This window comes from Ovis canadensis, chromosome 1 (genome assembly GCF_042477335.2).
Source record: "Ovis canadensis isolate MfBH-ARS-UI-01 breed Bighorn chromosome 1, ARS-UI_OviCan_v2, whole genome shotgun sequence".
Classification (NCBI taxonomy): Eukaryota; Metazoa; Chordata; class Mammalia; order Artiodactyla; family Bovidae; genus Ovis; species Ovis canadensis.
In genome coordinates this window covers 255863009-255880502 of record NC_091245.1, presented here as the reverse complement: position 1 = coordinate 255880502, position 17494 = coordinate 255863009, and the positions used below count along the sequence as shown (strand labels likewise).

At 36.3% G+C, this 17494-nt stretch overlaps 1 protein-coding gene across 1 annotated transcript in view; it reads right to left on the bottom strand.

The window, feature by feature from the left end:
* The window catches only part of STAG1 (STAG1 cohesin complex component), a 472075-nt gene that overhangs the window by 158143 nt on the left and 296438 nt on the right, over window positions 1–17494 (bottom strand). Inside the window, exons 8-9 of the mRNA XM_069564764.1 lie at window positions 5484–5635; window positions 3477–3550 (exon numbers count right to left, since the gene is read on the bottom strand). Of these exons, the coding sequence (XP_069420865.1) occupies window positions 3477–3550; window positions 5484–5635 (226 nt within the window). The remainder of the gene's footprint in view (window positions 1–3476; window positions 3551–5483; window positions 5636–17494) is intronic.

The following is a 17494-nucleotide window of genomic DNA, read 5'->3' as shown; positions in this document are numbered from 1 at the left end:
GCTGAGGCTCCAATACTTCAGCCATCTGATGTGACGAGCTGACTCACTGGAAAAGACCCTGATGCATGGAAAGACTGAGGGCAGGAGGAGAAGGGGGCAACAGAGGATGAGATGGTTGGATGGCATCACCGACTCAATGGATATGAGTTTGAGTAAACTCTGGGGGATAGTGAAGGACAGGGAAGCCTGGCATGCTTCAGTTCATGGGGCTACAAAGATCTGGACATGACTTAGCGAATGAACAGCATGGCAAAAAAATTAGGAAAAAAATAGACTTACATTCATGTACAGTGAGTGCCCTCCACACAAGCTTGCAAGCTGTGAAATTTCAAAGATGAGAACGTGTGTTTGCATGTCCGATTTATATAAGTTAGTTCATATGTCCGGCATACACTGTCATGTGTGTGCATCCTCTACCAGTGGCTGTTCTTTTCTGTACTTTACTGTGAAGTACTGTATAGAGTACAGTAGTACAGTATCTTTATGTAAGTCCAGGATGTCTAGAAGTAAGCATAAGAGCAGCAGTAATATAAGTGGTACTGCTAAGAAGTGCCAGGAATTGGAAGCTCAGAGAAAAAACAAGAAGAGAAAGAAGTAACTCAAAGACTGAAGAGATCCATGATGCAGGAAATGGCTAGGGGATTTTATTTGAGGAAGTGTTATTTGTTTGTAGGCACAGGACTTTAACATAGACCAGTACATGAAGCTTTCAGCAACAAGCTTCAGAATGCAATCCGGTGGTGCTGTGTCATCTATGGTAAGAAAAATAGAGCTACGTATCACAGGATCATTTTTTTTCCCCCAAGAGAGTACACAGAACTGAATCCTGCAAGAAACCAGAAGCTGTACAATCATCGTCAGGTGTGAGTGAAACTGCACCTTGCTCTCTCTTATTGCTGACAATCCTTCAGCTCTACCATCTCCCATCCTTCCTCCCTCCTACAGTCAGCACCTCTTCTTTCTTATTCACTCAACGCCAAGTCCTATGTCAGCTGCTGTAATACTGTACTTTTTACAATACTGTAAAGATTAAAAATTTATTGTTTGCTTTTTGTGTATCACTCATGTATAAAAGTATTATAAAACTATTACACTATGGTACTGTATTATATGGGCTTCCCAGGAAGCTCAGCTGGTAAATTTATCTGCAACGCAGGAGACCTGAGTTCGATCCCTCAGCTGGGAAGACACCCTGGAGGAGGGCATGGCAACCACTCCAGTATTCTTGCCTGGAGAATCCCCATGGACAGAGGAATCTGGTGGGCTACAGTCCATGGGGTTGCAAAGATGTTGGACATGACTGAGCGACTAAGTACACTACTGTACTATATAGCTGATTGTGTTAGTTGGGGGTTCAGGATAACTTTGTTGGACTTATCAACACATTGGACCTAAAAATTTGCTCTCAGGACAGAACTCATGCTCCTATAGGGGACTTAAAGCATGTGTAAATTTTTGTGTGTGTGTGTGTGTATAAATATATATATATATATATATATGTGTATATGTATATATATATATATATATATGAGTCACTTGCTGTGTACCAGAAAGATGATACTGTAAATCATTTGTACTTTAAAAAATAAATCTGAATTTATAGTGATAAAAACATTCAAATGAAGAAAAATAATACATCACGATTATGTGGGTTTTAACCCAAGAACTTAAGGTTGAGTTAACATATGAGAAATCAACCAAATTAACTCACCACATTAATAGTCTTAAAATAGAAAAACCACAAAATGAACTGAAAAGATGGAGAAAAGTACTTGACAAAAATCAGCATTTATTCCTAATGAAGTCTCAGAAAGCCAGGACAAGATACGAAACTTTCTGAACTCAACAAAGTTAATCTATGAAAAACTTACAGTTCAGTCTTAAGGATGAAAGACTTTAGTAGCGAAAGAAATCAGAAGGAGACAAGAACGAGAAACAGGAGTACAATATGGACATACCTTGCCTGTCACTTTTACAGGTGTGTGTGTGTGTGTGTGTGTATGCCAAAACATCAATTATGCATTTAAATGTACAATTTATTTTATGTTAATTATATTTATGTATGTATGTACATGCTCAATCACTCACTCATGCGTGACTCTGTGACCCTTTGGACTGTAGCCTGCCATGCTCCTCTGTCCATAGAATTTTTCAGGCAAGAATACTGGAGGGGGTTGGTGATTCCTTCTCCTGGAGATCTTCCTACCTTAGTGATTGAACCCACGTCTCCTGTGTCTCTTGCATTGCAGACAGGTCCTTTAACCACTGATCCACTGGGGAAGTCCAAAAAGACTGCACAGCAGGTAGGAATTCAAGGAAATTCTTGCATTTTTGAAAATTAATTTGTTGATAATTTATTATGAAGTGAAGTTTGCTCAGTCATGTCCGACTCTTTGCGACCCCATGGACTATACAGTTCATGAAATTCTCCAGGCCAGAATACTGGAGTGGGTAGCCTTTCCCTTCTCCAGGGGATCTTCCTAACCCAGGCCTTCTGCACTGCAGGCAGATTCTTTACCAGCTGAGCCACCAGGAAAGCCCAATATATGGAAGGAAGAGTATGTGATTCTCCATTCAGAGAATCCACACTCAAAAGTAAAAGCCTTGGTTCTATTTCAAGAGTTTTATATTTTGAATGACATCAAAATGATTTAAAGTAAATTATCAAAGTTACAATTTTTCCTTTAAAAAAAAAATTCCCCCTACTTTCTCTGTTTTAATTAACTTTTAAAATTAACTGGCCCATCACAAGTTTCAAAGGTGTCTAAAAAAACAGTATTATTATCTGTATCCATGTCTTATCTATGTAAACATCACACCTAATTAACAGAAAACAACAAGCATATGTATATGATTCATTAATTCTCTATGAAATACACTCATGTAGTTAATATTTTAAAAGTTCATAGGTTTTAAAGAGAGACACTTGAAATAGAGCATGACAAAAATACTTCAGGAGTATATGTTGCTCCTACTTTCATGCATATAGTTGAAGGTAAAGAAGGATGATATTATAGAGATGCTGCATTATTTGCAGAGGTGTCCTTTCTTGTACACATTTCTCCGATAACAATTTTTAAAACACCGCTGGTTGATTTGATCATATAATAAGATGTGTACAATGGGGCATTAAGCACGGAATTCAATTCTTTCAAAAATGAAGATAATGAAATCATATTAAGGCCACATTAACTTACTGATATCTTATTAATTAAAATGAAATTAGTACAAACGCAAGTACACAGGAAGTCTCCAACAGTATATATTCTGAATCTGGAAGAACGTGTCAATGATAGCTGTGGTACAATTTTGACCACAGTTAACAGCATGACATTTATTTAGCTTTCATATACAATAGTGCTTTCCAGCTAACAAAACAAGTAATTAAAGAGTTTATGTTTTTATAATTGAGTAGAACTACAAAGAAGCTACAAATTAAGTTAAAAATCTTCTAAATGATTTTTAAAATCCCTTACCGGTATCTATGAACAAATATACCCTTAAAAATAGAGTTCATCATATTTTCGATTTCATCCTGATTTTCTTGTAGCTGAAATGAAAAATAAATAAAAATTAAAATACTAATAATTTTATTTGAAATAAAGAGTTCCAATCATTTTAAATTCATGATTATTCTCATTCTGTGTAATTTTCAATCCTTTTTCTTAAGTATTGTGCAACAGATGTCTTAAATTACCAGGATCCTTTCATTTTTTTCAACAGCTTTACTACATTGGCTTAGAACCTTTTTCTGTCTCTCTCAACCTTTTTCTGTCTCCTGTATTAATGGAGAAGGAAATGGCAACCCACTCCAGTGTTCTTGCCTGGAGAATCCCAGGGAGGGGGAAACCTGGTGGGCTGACGCCTATGGGGTCGCACAGAGTCAGACACGACTGAAGTGACTTAGAAGCAGCAACACGTATTACACAATGACTAAAAAATAGTGGTATGGTTTAAGTGTGACCAGATGACTATCACAAAATATCATTTGCTTTGGGAATAGGCCTCAACTTATATACCTCTCCTGTCCAAACCAGGTCCCCTGCTTGGTTTTACTTTTCTCAGTAACAGGTAATTCTTGATTATTATATTTGCCATTGTACAGGAAAGTTCCTATCTCACCTAAAGTATCCAAATATTAGTCTATATCTGATTAGCCTCAAAGTGAGTGCAGGTGAAATTCCCAATATAGGAGGAATACAAGGCGGCAAGCATCTTAGCCATTAGTGATGAAATGCAGCAACAAAATGAATACTATAGAAAAGAGATAAACAAATTTCAGGCATTACTACTCATTGAAGTTAAAATCTGAGTTCAATTATTACTCAAAAGTAATAAAACCAGTGATACAAAAAGTACATTCAATACTGTGACAATAAAATACCTTCAGATCTCCTCTTTTAATATATGCTTTATTTTCAGTTTTACTGAAATAAGTTTGGGAATCATTCAAATTATTGAAACCTACTTTAAATTTACTTTTGCTACCTTTATTATATAAAAACTTAATAATTTATATAAGAGGTATACAGTTTGGTTAGCAGGACTTACTAAAGAACAATTCCAAAACTTACTTACAGTTATTTCTAGTATGGAATGTGCTATGAGTTGTACTGTGTTTCTCAAAACTTCATATACAGAAGTCTTAACTCCTAGACCTCAAACCTTATTTGGAAATAGAGTTGTAGCAGATGTGATTAGTTAACTTGGAGTCATAATGGAGTAGGATGGACCTCAAATCTAATTGACTGATGTCTCCTTTTTATAAGGAAAACAGAGATACACACAGTGAGAAGGCCATGTGACGATCAGAGTTATCCTCTACTTTCCAGCCTATACAACTGTGAGACAATAAATTTCTGTCCTAAAGAAAAATCAGTTTGTGGTATCTGCTTTACCAGCCTTAGCCCTCCAATACATCACAGACTATGATTTAATCAATCATAAGTTTGTTCCCTCTTACTGCCAGTTATAACCCAGTATTTGTTGACAGTGATGTGTTTATAGCACTGAGATATTATTCTTTTTTCAAGCTAAAACAGAGATTAATACTGTACCTCTAAAATTTTATTTCTGATTGGATGAAAAAATGTTGCCCATAAAAATCTAGTTTAAAATCATTTTCAACCCATACATGAAACTTTCACTACAAAATTGGGGCCAATCTTATTATTCACAGAAATGTCTCATACACTACAAATATACAGTCTTTGGCTTTCTCATGGAATGCAACTTGGCCCCTAGTTCTGATGTTAGTATTTACTGTGCTTTCTGGTTTCACAGCTTGATAATCTTTTTCAGTTATCTAACTCTCAGACCACTTTCTTTCTAAACAGGGTTGTTTTGTGATACTCTTCTGCCATCACACTGCACTCAGATAACCACTGGCCGGAATCAAATGCCAGATTCATTTGAAAACTTTGAGATCAAACAATCTAGCTTTAAAAAACAAATTGAAGAATCTCAGTTACTGTGAAACTTACCTCTTTACGTTTTTGAAGTAGTAACTCCAACCTTTCATTGGCTCTCTTCCCAATCATTTTATTTCTCTCAGCTTCATATTGTCTCTGTGTATTATCCTGATGAATACTGAGGTTTAAGGCAACATTCACCAGAGCAGTCATGAGCTTCATGGCTATGAAATAAAGGAAGATTATAGTATTCACCTGTGAATCAGAACTTCAAAAGTTTACAATTTTGTAGCAGAAATGGATGATGGAAGGAAACTAGTCAACTTCTATGTTTGATAATCTAGGCATAATTAAAATAAAAAGAAAAATTATTTCATGGAAATAAAATCATTTTAGTCTGCAAAAGTTTTCTCTCTCTCAGTGTCCCTATAAGCTTGGCTTATTAATATTCCTACGAAAACCAGACTCATCCTGGGAGTTCTGCAGTGGTGCAGTGGGTAGGAATTGGCACTTTCACTGTTCAATTCCCGGTTGGGGAACTAAGATCCTACAAGCTGCATGGTGGAGACACAAACAAGCAACAATAACAAAAAAAAAATTCCAAACCCAAACACTGCCCCAACCTCCACAACTGACTCATTCTAATTATCAGCATGAAGAACTTAAATAGCATCTTCAACAACTTTCCCTCACCTTCAAACATACACAAAGCTAAGTGTGTGCATGTGTGCTCTCACTTCAGCCGTGTCCAGCTCTTTGCAACCCTATGGACTGTAGCCCACCAGGCTCCTCTGTCCATGGGATTCTTCAGGCAAGACTACTAACCAAGCCTCTTAGACCTCACTTCTAGCTACCAGTTCTGTGTATACAATTGCTTCTTTAATTCCTGTGCTTAGATGCCTCAGAGGTGTCTCAGCTGTGTACAATCAATTTATGACTTTTATTCCCATATATGGTTCTTTCCCTATGTTTCTCAACTCAGTGAATGGCATAACTTTTGATTCCTGAAAAATGGACTGAACCTATGAAACACATTAAATTCATCAAAAACATATTTTCTGAATTTCTCGTTGATCTAGTTTCCCCAGTCACAGTGTTCATGTACTTTTAAACATTCACCTGTATTCATAAATCTGTATTTAAATATTTTCAAACTTCTGTTTCAAATCCTCTGAGGAACAGGTATGACACAATATTTAATCTTTTGTCTACTCTTATTCAGTTTCATCATTGAAATGATGAGAGTATAGGGAAATCTGTTAAAGGAACAGAAGAACTTGTGATGGAAAAATAATCACCCCTTTTTTCCCTTTAGTTTACTTATCTGCAATATGAATGCTAAGTTACTACTGGGTGTTTTGGAAGAACCAATACAAATATGTACCATAATTAAATGAGCCTGCATTTCTTTTAAAACTTCCAAAATTTCCTTTAATTACACATAAACATATATACATAATGTTGTATCTATATCTTTCTATTCATCTACACACATACACACGTGTTATTCTGAAACTCTATCTATGTTTTGGATACTATCAATTGATACTGCCCTCAAACCAAAATACTAACACAAAAAATCCTAAAAACAAAATGCATTTAAGTTAGTGAGCTGTTAGAAATGCATTTAAATAAAATGTTTCTCTTTTCCTGAGATACAACATTTAAATATGATATATTAAGAAATCTTGTGTTTCAAAATATAGGCTAATGATTTGACAGCATTTTACACACTGTCAGTAGAATACCTCTGAAAGCTAAAAGTGCTTTTAAAATTAACCTGTATAAAAAAGAATAGCTTAAAGACAGAATTGATCAGGGGCATTCAAACTGCCTAAGTCAAGAATAACTTTTCTTTTAGGAATAATATTTTAAGGGAGTTTGTCCTAAGCATACAAAGTCATACCCAAATGGAGCTTCATTCTGTTTATACTTCTAGACTTCTAAAATAAAATGACTTGAAGATCAAGGAGTTGGAAAGCATTTAAATTTATACCAACTCTGTCTGGAATTAATCAGTGGAAGCTGAGACATTAATGCGCTTGAACTTAACCATTTTTTGTTTTGTTGTATTGCCTTGTGGACCCAGATCCCAAACTCCTCAACTGTCAGTTGTGTAATGACCCTTCTCACACTCTAGGTATATATCAACAACAAAATATATCAACATACTAAAACAGAAGAAATGTAAAATGATCAGTATATTTTTAGAAATATATTAGTAATATATTTAATATTAGAAATATATTAAATAATGCAGTATTTAATGTGTATGAATATGTAAAATTTCAACTTCACTGAAACGTTCACCTTAAATACTAACATACAAGCAAATACAGCCAGTGAAGAAGACTCCTAACTTAACAATATAGGTACAATATGGGGACTGTGATATGGATGAGAGTCCCCGGAAAAAAGACTCATTCCTGCATAAAGTGAGCATGAATGACAATTTACTGGTATTATTAAAAGAATTTTACAAATGAATAATACTACAGGAATTCAACCTGGTCTATATGGACTTTGAAAGTATCTTCTCTTTGTTTACCAAAGTGAATACTTCATTTAGCATTCACATTTTAAAGGTTAGCTATGGAATGACAAACTTGTTCTATTGCTGTACTACTAAGAGTGTGCTATGCAAATATGTGCAGAATACAAATGGCTTGTTACCAGTTCAGTAAAGTATAAATCTGTTCTTAAATGATTTGATTTGGCCTCTTGTGCTTCTGTTAAAGTCATAACAAGAACATGCTCTGGGGAGCTGCTGATTCCAGAGGAGAGAAATTCTGAGCACATCTAATCGAAATTGCAGCTTGGAGTGAAAACACACTTGCAGCCTAGAGTCTAGCCAGCTAATCCCTATTTAGTCCACAGAGACTTCCAAGAAAAACTATAAACATATTAGTGAGAAAAACAAATGTTTCTTGTTTAAAAAAAAAAAAAGTATAAATTTGCAAGTAAGTTTTTAGAAATTTTCATAACAATCTGACAGAATAATCTTATATATATTGAGTCTATTAACAAAATGACACTAACAATGTAATGTAAAAACTAGTCTTTTGCCACAAAAAATACTTATTTAGTGCTTCCCACTCATCTGCCAATCCGGAATAAGCACTGTTCTGAGTATTAGAAGCTGAAAAGTGAATGAGATAGTATCTGTGTCCATAAATTTATTGTCTAGTGAGGAGAAGGCAAAGTAGCAATAGAAAATATAAAATAAAAAATACATCAGTTAAATAAAAATAAAATATGGTTAAGAAAAATAAAGTATGGTAAAAAGGACAGAACACAACTGGACTCGTTTCATATGCAAGCAAGGTAATGTGCAAAATTCTTTGACTATGCCGAAGCCTTTGACTGTGTGGATCACAGTCAACTGTGGAAAATGCTGAAAGAGATGGGAATACCAGACCACCTGACCTGCCTCTTGAGAAACCTATATGCAGGTCAGGAAGCAACAGTTAGAACTGGACATGGAACAACAGACTGGTTCCAAATAGGAAAAGGAGTACGTCAAGGCTGTATATTGTCACCCTGCTTATTTAACATATGCAGAGTACATCATGGGAAATGCTGGGCTAGTTGAAGCACAAGCTGGAATCAAGATTGTCAGGAGAAATATCAATAACCTCAGGTATGCAGATGACACCACCCTTATGGCAGAAAGTGAAGAACTAAAGAGCCTCTTGATGAAAGTGAAAAAGCAGAGCAAATAAGTTCGCTTAAAGCTCAACAGTCAGAAAACAAAGATCGGGGCATTTGGTCCCATCACTTCATGGCAAACAGATGGAGAAACCATGGAAACAGTGTCAGATTTTATATTTTTGGGCTCTAAAATCACTGCAGATAGTGACTGCAGCCATAAAATTAAAAGACACTTACTCCTTGGAAGAAAAGTTATGACCAACCTAGACAGCACATTAAAAAGCAGACACATTACTTTGCCAACAAAGGTCCATCTAGTCAAGGCTATGGTTTTTCCAGTAGTCATGTATGGATGTGAGAGGTGGACTATAAAGAAAGCTGAGCGCAGAAGAATTGATGCTTTTGAACTGTGGTGTTGGAAGAGTCTTCAGAGCCTCTTGGCCTGCAAGGAGATCCAACCAGTTTATCCTAAAGGAAAGCAGTCCTGGCTATTCACTGGAAGGACTGATGTTGATGCTGAAACTCCAATACTTTGGTCAACTGTTGTGAAGAGCTGACTCAACTGAAAAGACTCTGATGCTGGGAAAGATTGAAGGCATGAGGAGAACAGGATGACAGAGGATGAGATAGCTGGATGGCATCCTCGACTCAATGGATCTGAGTTTGAGTAGACTCCGGGAGTTGGTGATGGACAGGGAGGCCTGGTGTGCTGCAGTCCATGGGGCACAAAGAGTCGGACACAACTGAGCTGAAGCTTCAACAGTACATAAAGTAAGAAATTACAGAAAAAAAGCTGGATTCAGAAAAAGCAAAGGAACCAGAGATCAAATTGCCAACCTTCACTGCATCATAGAAAAACCAAGGGAATTTCAGAAAAATATCTTCTACTTCATTGACTACACTAAAGCCTTTGACTGTGTGGATCACAACAAACTGGAAAATTCTTAAAGAGATGGGAATACCATACCACCTTACTTGGCTCCTGAGAAACCTGTATGCAGGTCAAGAAGCAACAGTTAGAACCGGACTAATTAGATTAGATTAGAATCAACAATTTTGAACTGACCAGTTCAAAACTGGTAAAGGAATACGTCAAGGCTATATATATTATCACTCTGCTTATTTAACTTGTATGCAAAGTATATCATGCAGATTGCCAGGAGAAATATCAATAACCTCAGATATGTAGATGATACCATACTAATGGCAGAGAGTGAAGAGGAACTAAAGAGCCTCTTGATGAATTTGAAGGAGAGTGAAAAAGCTGGCTTAAAACTCAACATTCAAGAAACGAGGATCATGGCATCCAGTCTCATCACTTCATGGCAAATAGATAGGGAAAAATGGAATGGAAAAATAGTGGCAGACTATTTTCTTGGGCTCCAAAATCACTGTAGACAGTGAATGCAGCCATGAAATTAAAAGACGCTTGCTCCTTGGAAGAAAAGGTATGACAAACCTAGGCAGTGTATTAAAAAGCAGACACATCACTTTTCCGACTAAGGTATGCGTAGTCAAAGCTATGGTTTTTCTAGCAGTCATGTATACGGATGTGAGAGCTTAACATAAAGAAGGCTGAGTGCCAAAGAATTGATGCTTTCAAATTGCGGTGCTAGAGAAGATTCTTGAGAGACCCTTGGATAGCAAGGAGTTCAAACCAGTCAATCCTAAAGGAAATCAATCCTGAATATTCATTGGAAGGACAAATGGTGAAGCTCCAATACTCTGGCCACCTGACGTGAAGAGCCAATTCATTGGAAAAGACCCTGATGCTGGGAAACACTGACGGCAGGAGAAGGGGGCAAAAGAGGATGAGATATGGATGGCATCATCAATTCAATGAACATAAGTTTGAGCAAACTCCTGGAGACAGGAAAGGACAGGGAAGCCTAGTGTGCTACAGTTCACAGGGTCACAAAGAGTTGGACATGAATGAGCAACTGAAAACAACAACAAAAAAGGACAGAGAGCAAACAAGCTAGCTAGGCTTCTCTGAAGGGCTCATAATTAAGCATAAACTGAGGTGATGAACAAGATTTTATAACAGAATTGTGTCCCAGGGAAAAGGAATAAAAGGTCCAAAGGTTATGAGGTAAACTGTTCATAAAAAGAGCAACATATTTAGTGTGGCTGAAGCATAGAAATAAGCAAGAGACAAGGCTGAGGAGGAAATGAAAAGGCAAGGTTACAAGAGTTTTACTAGGAACTAGTTAGAACACAAGAATGAAATCTAAAGGAGATATGACTGACTCACTGGAAATTTTGGTGTGGGTGAGAAATAGCCTGATTTATTTTTTAAAATGCTGTGTGAACATTTATAGAGGAGTAAAGGTGGAAGAAGGAAGACCAAATAGAACACTGAAAAAGAGCTGCACATATTTTGTCAAAACCTTATTAAGCTGATTCTCAAGTTTTTGGCCTTAAGCAACTCAGTAAAGCAATTCTGGCTTTGATTAGAGTGGCAGCAAGAGGTAGAGAGAAAATCAGATCCGAAATATATTTCCAAGGTAAAGCTGAAAGAATATGATAATATAGGAAATTAGAGAAACAGCAAATGCAAGGGAAATTGGAAAGTCTTGTGCTTATTAAGTATCTAAGTGGAAACAGGGCTTTCCACATGGCTCAGTGGTAAAGAACCCGCCTGCCAAGGTAGAAGGTGCAGATTCGATCCCTGGGTCAGGAAGATCATCTGGAGAAGGAAATTTCCAGATGTTATAGTAGTCTTGCATGGAAATCCCATGGACAGAGAAGCCTGGTGGGCCTCAGTCCATGGGATTGCAAAAGGAGATGGACACGACTTAGCAACTAAACAACAAGTGGAGATGGTTAACATATATACATCATCATCAAAATACTAGTTTCTAAAGCCATTAAACTGGATGTCATATTGATTCAATGAGCTACAATTTAGTCACTGGAAACAAATGAGGCATGATTTGTATGCTGAAAAGAAGTCTACCGATACACTTGTTAATGGAGGAAAAAAAGATGATTGTCAGTGTGTATATTATACTATCATTTATGCATAAAGAAGGAATGCATTATTTATTATGATATGCCAGTCTTCTAAGCTCTTTTACACACTTATTCATTTGTACCTCATAACTCTATCAAGTACTATAATTATTTCTTTCTTATATAAGAGAAATCTGAGGTACAGATTAGAGATTTGGAAATTACACAGCCAGTAGCTGGCAGAGATATAATTTGATTGCAGCCATCATGCTCCAAGGTCGAAGCTTTTAACCACTATACCATACTGCCTCTCACTAAATATGCATTTACTATCATATTCATAAAATATCATTGGAAAGATATATTAGAAACAGGAAATTTTGGATGCATCCAGAGAAGCGTATTTGTTGCCTGAGAGCCACAGGTAGAAGAGTGACATTTTACCATATAACATTTATAAATCTGGAATTTTAAATCAAATGACAGCATTACTCTCCTACCATAATTATTTTCTAGTAGAAATAATAAAGACATGGAATTTGTTTTCACTTTATTCACTGAGGAGTGAATAAAGATATACAAGAATGAAAAGATCTTTAGATTGAGTCCTCAAATAATTCAGTATTTACAGCTTAGCTTTCTAAGATCCATCAAAATAGCATTTTAAGAAGGAAGAAGTAGCTATGTCTTTCAAGAGAGAGAAAGGTAACAATGGAACTGCCCAGTGATTAGGACACTAAGAAGGTAACTGCCGACCTCAACAAGAGCAAAGGCAGTGAAGAGGTAGAGATAAAAACCCTGCTTGAGTGGGTTTAAAGAGAGTAAGAGGAGAGTGAGTAGAGACAGTAAACAGAAATGATTCTTTGACATTTGCTATAAAGAAAAGGAGAAAAATAGGAATGTAGCTAAGGAGCATGTGGAAACAAGGGATGGTGGGATGGTCAGTATTAGGTATCAACTTAGCTAGGCTATCAGTTCAGTTCAGTCACTCAGTCATGTCCGACTCTTTGTGACCCCATGAACTGCAGCATGCCAGGCCTCCCTGTCCATCACCAACTCCTGGAGTCCACCCAAACCCATGTCCACTGTGATGCCATCCAACCATCTCATACTCTGTCATCCCCTTCTCCTCCTGCCCCCAATATTTCCCAGCATCAGGGTCTTTTCTAGAGTCAGCTCTTAGCATCAGGTGGCCAAAGTACTGGAGTTTCAGCTTCAGCATCAGTCCTTCCAATAGCACCCAGGAATGATCTCCTTTAGGATGGACTGGTTGGATCTCCTTGCAGTCCAAGGGACTCTCAAGAGTAGACTCTCAAGAGTATTCTCCGACACCACAATTCAAAAGCATCAACTCTTCAGTGCTCAGCTTTCTTTACAGTCCAACTCTCGCATCCATACATGACTATTGGAAAAACCATAGCCTTGACTAGATAGACCTTTGTTGGCAAAGTAATGTCTCTGCTTTTGAATATGCTATCTAGGCTAGTCATAACTTTCCTTCCAAGGAGTAAGCGTCTTTTAATTTCATGGCTGCAGTCACCATCTGCAGTGATTTTGGAGCCCAGAAAAATAAAGTCAGACACTGCTTTCTGGCTAGGCTATGGTATCCAGTTATTTAAACAAACAGTAATGCAGGTGTTACTGCGAAGTTATTTTGTAGATAAACTTAACATCTATAAGTAAAGGAGACTATCCTCAATAATGTGGTGGCCTCATCCAATCAGCTGAATACCTTACGGGCGAAAACAGAGGGGTTCTGGAGAAGCAATTTCTCCTTCAAGACTGTACAACTCCTGCCTTCCCTGTAGGTCTGCCCTACAGATTTTAAAATAGCCCGCTCCAAAACTGTGTGTGTCATTCACTAAAAGAAATCTTTCTGTCTTAGCATATATATATATACATATATATATATATACACATATACACACACACACACTACATAGCTTAATGGTTGTATTATGCAAATAAATAAGCAAGTAACAAAGTATATTTTCCAGTGGTTCTGTTTCTGAAGAGCCGTAACTGATACAAAGTGTTTCTAAAAGATAAGGGCTGTTACAGCATATAATATAATGATAAAGGGTGTGGGGAAATTGAAGCCTGAGAGAGAGAGAACTTCTTGAGGTAGTGAACAGGGATTAGATCCACTGCACAAGTACAAGGATTGATCTTAGGTAGATAGCACCCTCATAAGAGAAAAGGCAGAGTATATGTATACAGGTACAGCTAAAACAAGCAAACTTAATCCTTGAAGGATTCTATTCTGTTCCTATAATCAGCCAAGTGTGAAGAAAAGAGGACAGCAGACATTACAGGTTTGAGGAGAAGGTATGAAATAATATTAGAAGAAAGCAATATCCATGACATAAAATACTGTAATAGGATTGCTAGGTAGAAATGAGAGAAAAATGTAAAAAGCCCAGTCATTATTTGTTTTTCTACACTCACTTTCAACTCCATTGGTGCAATTATGGAGCAGGTGATAATATGAGGTTTTCCTAAGCGATACAATAGAGGGCAAATAGGCAAGGATGTTAAGAGTCCTTCATGAGAAGGACATGATTATAATTAATCTGGGTAACAGAATTAAGCTAGGAAAGTAGAGGAAGTAAAGACATTAAGAGCACTAAACAAAGAGGATCAGGAATTAAACAGCCTAGCAGAGGAAAAATAATACTGGAGCTGGGAACATATAAAACAAAAACAGGGACAAAAGGTATCAACAAATAGGATGGCTGAAATTAAGATTATGGACACTGGCCATTTAATCATTATTCAACAATTTGCAATTATGTTTTCTTAAATATAAAAATGAAAACTAAAAATCTGCCCTTAAATTTAGTGATACCTACCACACTTTTGAAAAATATTACTGCAAACTCTAAAATGTTTGATATTGGGACAAAACTAAATTTTAAAGAGAGATAAGATTATCTTCCTGTTTTAAAAATTGAAGTATCATTGATTTACCATGTTAGTTTCTGCTGCTGCTGCTGCTGCTGCTCCTGCTGCTGCTAAGTCGCTTCAGTCGTGTCCGACTCTGTGCGACCCCACAGACAGCAGGCCACCAGGCTCCACTGTCCCTGCGATTCTCCAGGCAAGGACACTGGAGTGGGTTGCCATTTCCTTCTCCATGCATGAAAGTGAAAAGTGAAAGGGAAGTCACTGAGTCGTGTCCAACTCTCAGTGACCCCATGGACTGCAGCCCACCAGGATCCTCCGTTCATGGGATTTTCCAGGCAAGAGTACTGGAGTGGGGTGCCATTGCCTTCTCTGATGTTAGTTTCTAGTGTACAGGAAAGTGATTCAGCTATGCACATACATACATATTCTTTTCCATAATATTTTATTTTTACATATAAAATCCATTATTTTACATTTTACATATAAAATATATTATGTATGTTTACATAATATATTTTATATAATGTTTACAGGATAGTAAATATAATTCTCTGTGCTATACAGTATAACCTTGTTGTCTGTTTTATATATAGTAGCTTGTATCTGCAAATCTCAAACTCCTAATTTATCCCCCACTCCCATTCCCAATCATAAATTTCTTCTGTATGTGAGTCTGTTTCTGCTTTCTAAATAAGCTCATGTGCATCACATACCATATGTCTTTCTGATCACTAGGTCTACCCATGTTGCTGTAAATGGCATTACTTCATTATTTTTTTAAGGCTGAAGAGTATTCCATTGTAATCATGTTTCTTCATTAGTTTTAAAATACTTATTTTTTAAAAAAAGGTTTACAAGCTTCCACTTTACAAAGAATATTTAATAAATCTTTTATCTCTTAAAAATCCAACCAAAATAATGAGAAAACAATTTTCATCCCCAATAAATCCAGAAAAACACTTGGAATGCCAAACCATAATATGTTAATATATGTATATGAAAAGCAGATGGATGAAGTATTCAAATCAAACTAAATGGTCAAAAAAGCTTGACAACTCTATTTAAAGAAAAAAGACAAAAACAAAGCAGTTTTACTCTGTAGAAACCAGAAGCATTAAGGAATTGGAGAAGTACTGGCTTTTACAGAAGATGGAGTGAAATAAGGTCTAAAAACAGGAGCATTTCAAAGTCTGTATAATAAGCAATTAAATCTCTACTTGAACCAAGGCAGTCATGTAATTTCTCCAACACAAACTCATCTTAGAAGTTAAAAAAGTTTATTCCCTAAAGAACATAAACAAGAGATTTGGATTCATCAGATACAGAGGAGGGATACATGTGAATTGCAGAGTGCCCTAGGTGCTCCTTCACCCTGTATAACTCCCAAATGGTACACAGCAACCAGACCTGAGACTGAAAGATCCTTCTACAAAGGAGCTGAACTTCCCCAGGGAAAAGAATTATCAACACCAACCCTTTATGGTTCATAATGAAAACGGTAAGTGACCACAGGACCACCCGACAATGATGATCACCAAAAAGGTTAAAGTCATTGCCACTGCCTGTCAAACACAACACACACACAGGCAATCAGTTCTTTAGTGTCTCATTGTTAACAATGACTAGAGAGCCAACGGATACTTAAGGAAAGCTTCCCATGAAAGAAACTCATAAAAGAGAATTGAAAAAGAGGTCAGAATGGGGCACCAAAAAAAACAAAAACAAAACTTTTGAGTAATAACACTGTCAAAGAGATAAGAGAAAATGTTACATCCATGATAATGTTAAAAAACGACATGGAGAATGGAAAAGAACTCTTAGAAGATTTAAAAAGATAATGAAAATTACCTCAATAAAGTTGAAGAAATACAAGCAAAGTGAACAAAAAGTAAGGAATGAAAACTGAAAAAGAAATAACAAGAAACTTAGGACTGATTCAACAGATTAACATCCAAGTAAAATATATTCAGCGGAGAGTAATGAATGGGAAATTTGGAAACAAGATGAAAAATTCTCATGAAAATCTTCACTGATGAATTCTGTACTGGGCAAACTAAACATAAGAATATAATGTATTTCTCAGATATGTAAAATCTAAAATATATACTTTCCCAATGCTCTTTTTCTCAAGAAGCTATCAAAAGACATGCTACCCAAAAAGAAGAGGCTAAATTAAAAAAAAAAAAGCCAAGGCAAAAGGTAGGAGATCCAACAGAAGACAAAGGATCCAAATAATGGCAAAAAAGCTACAGTAGTTAAAGGACATCTAGATTTTAGAAGATGAGGCTGCTATATTAAACGTAATTATAAAAATTTAAAGCACAGAAAACGCATTCCACAAAACTGATATCCTATTATTTGTTTAAAAATAAAAAATTCTTATATGTATATGAGGAAAAAACTAGAAACACCAACATGTCATGGCAAAATTAAGAAGTGGTATGATTATGGCTGATTTTTACTTTTGTAGTTTTCTCCTTTTCTGAATTTGTTAAGTTGTATGTGTAATTTTATATCTACAGAAAATGTTTACATGTGTAATATGAAAGCACTGATGGAAAATCTAGATTTTC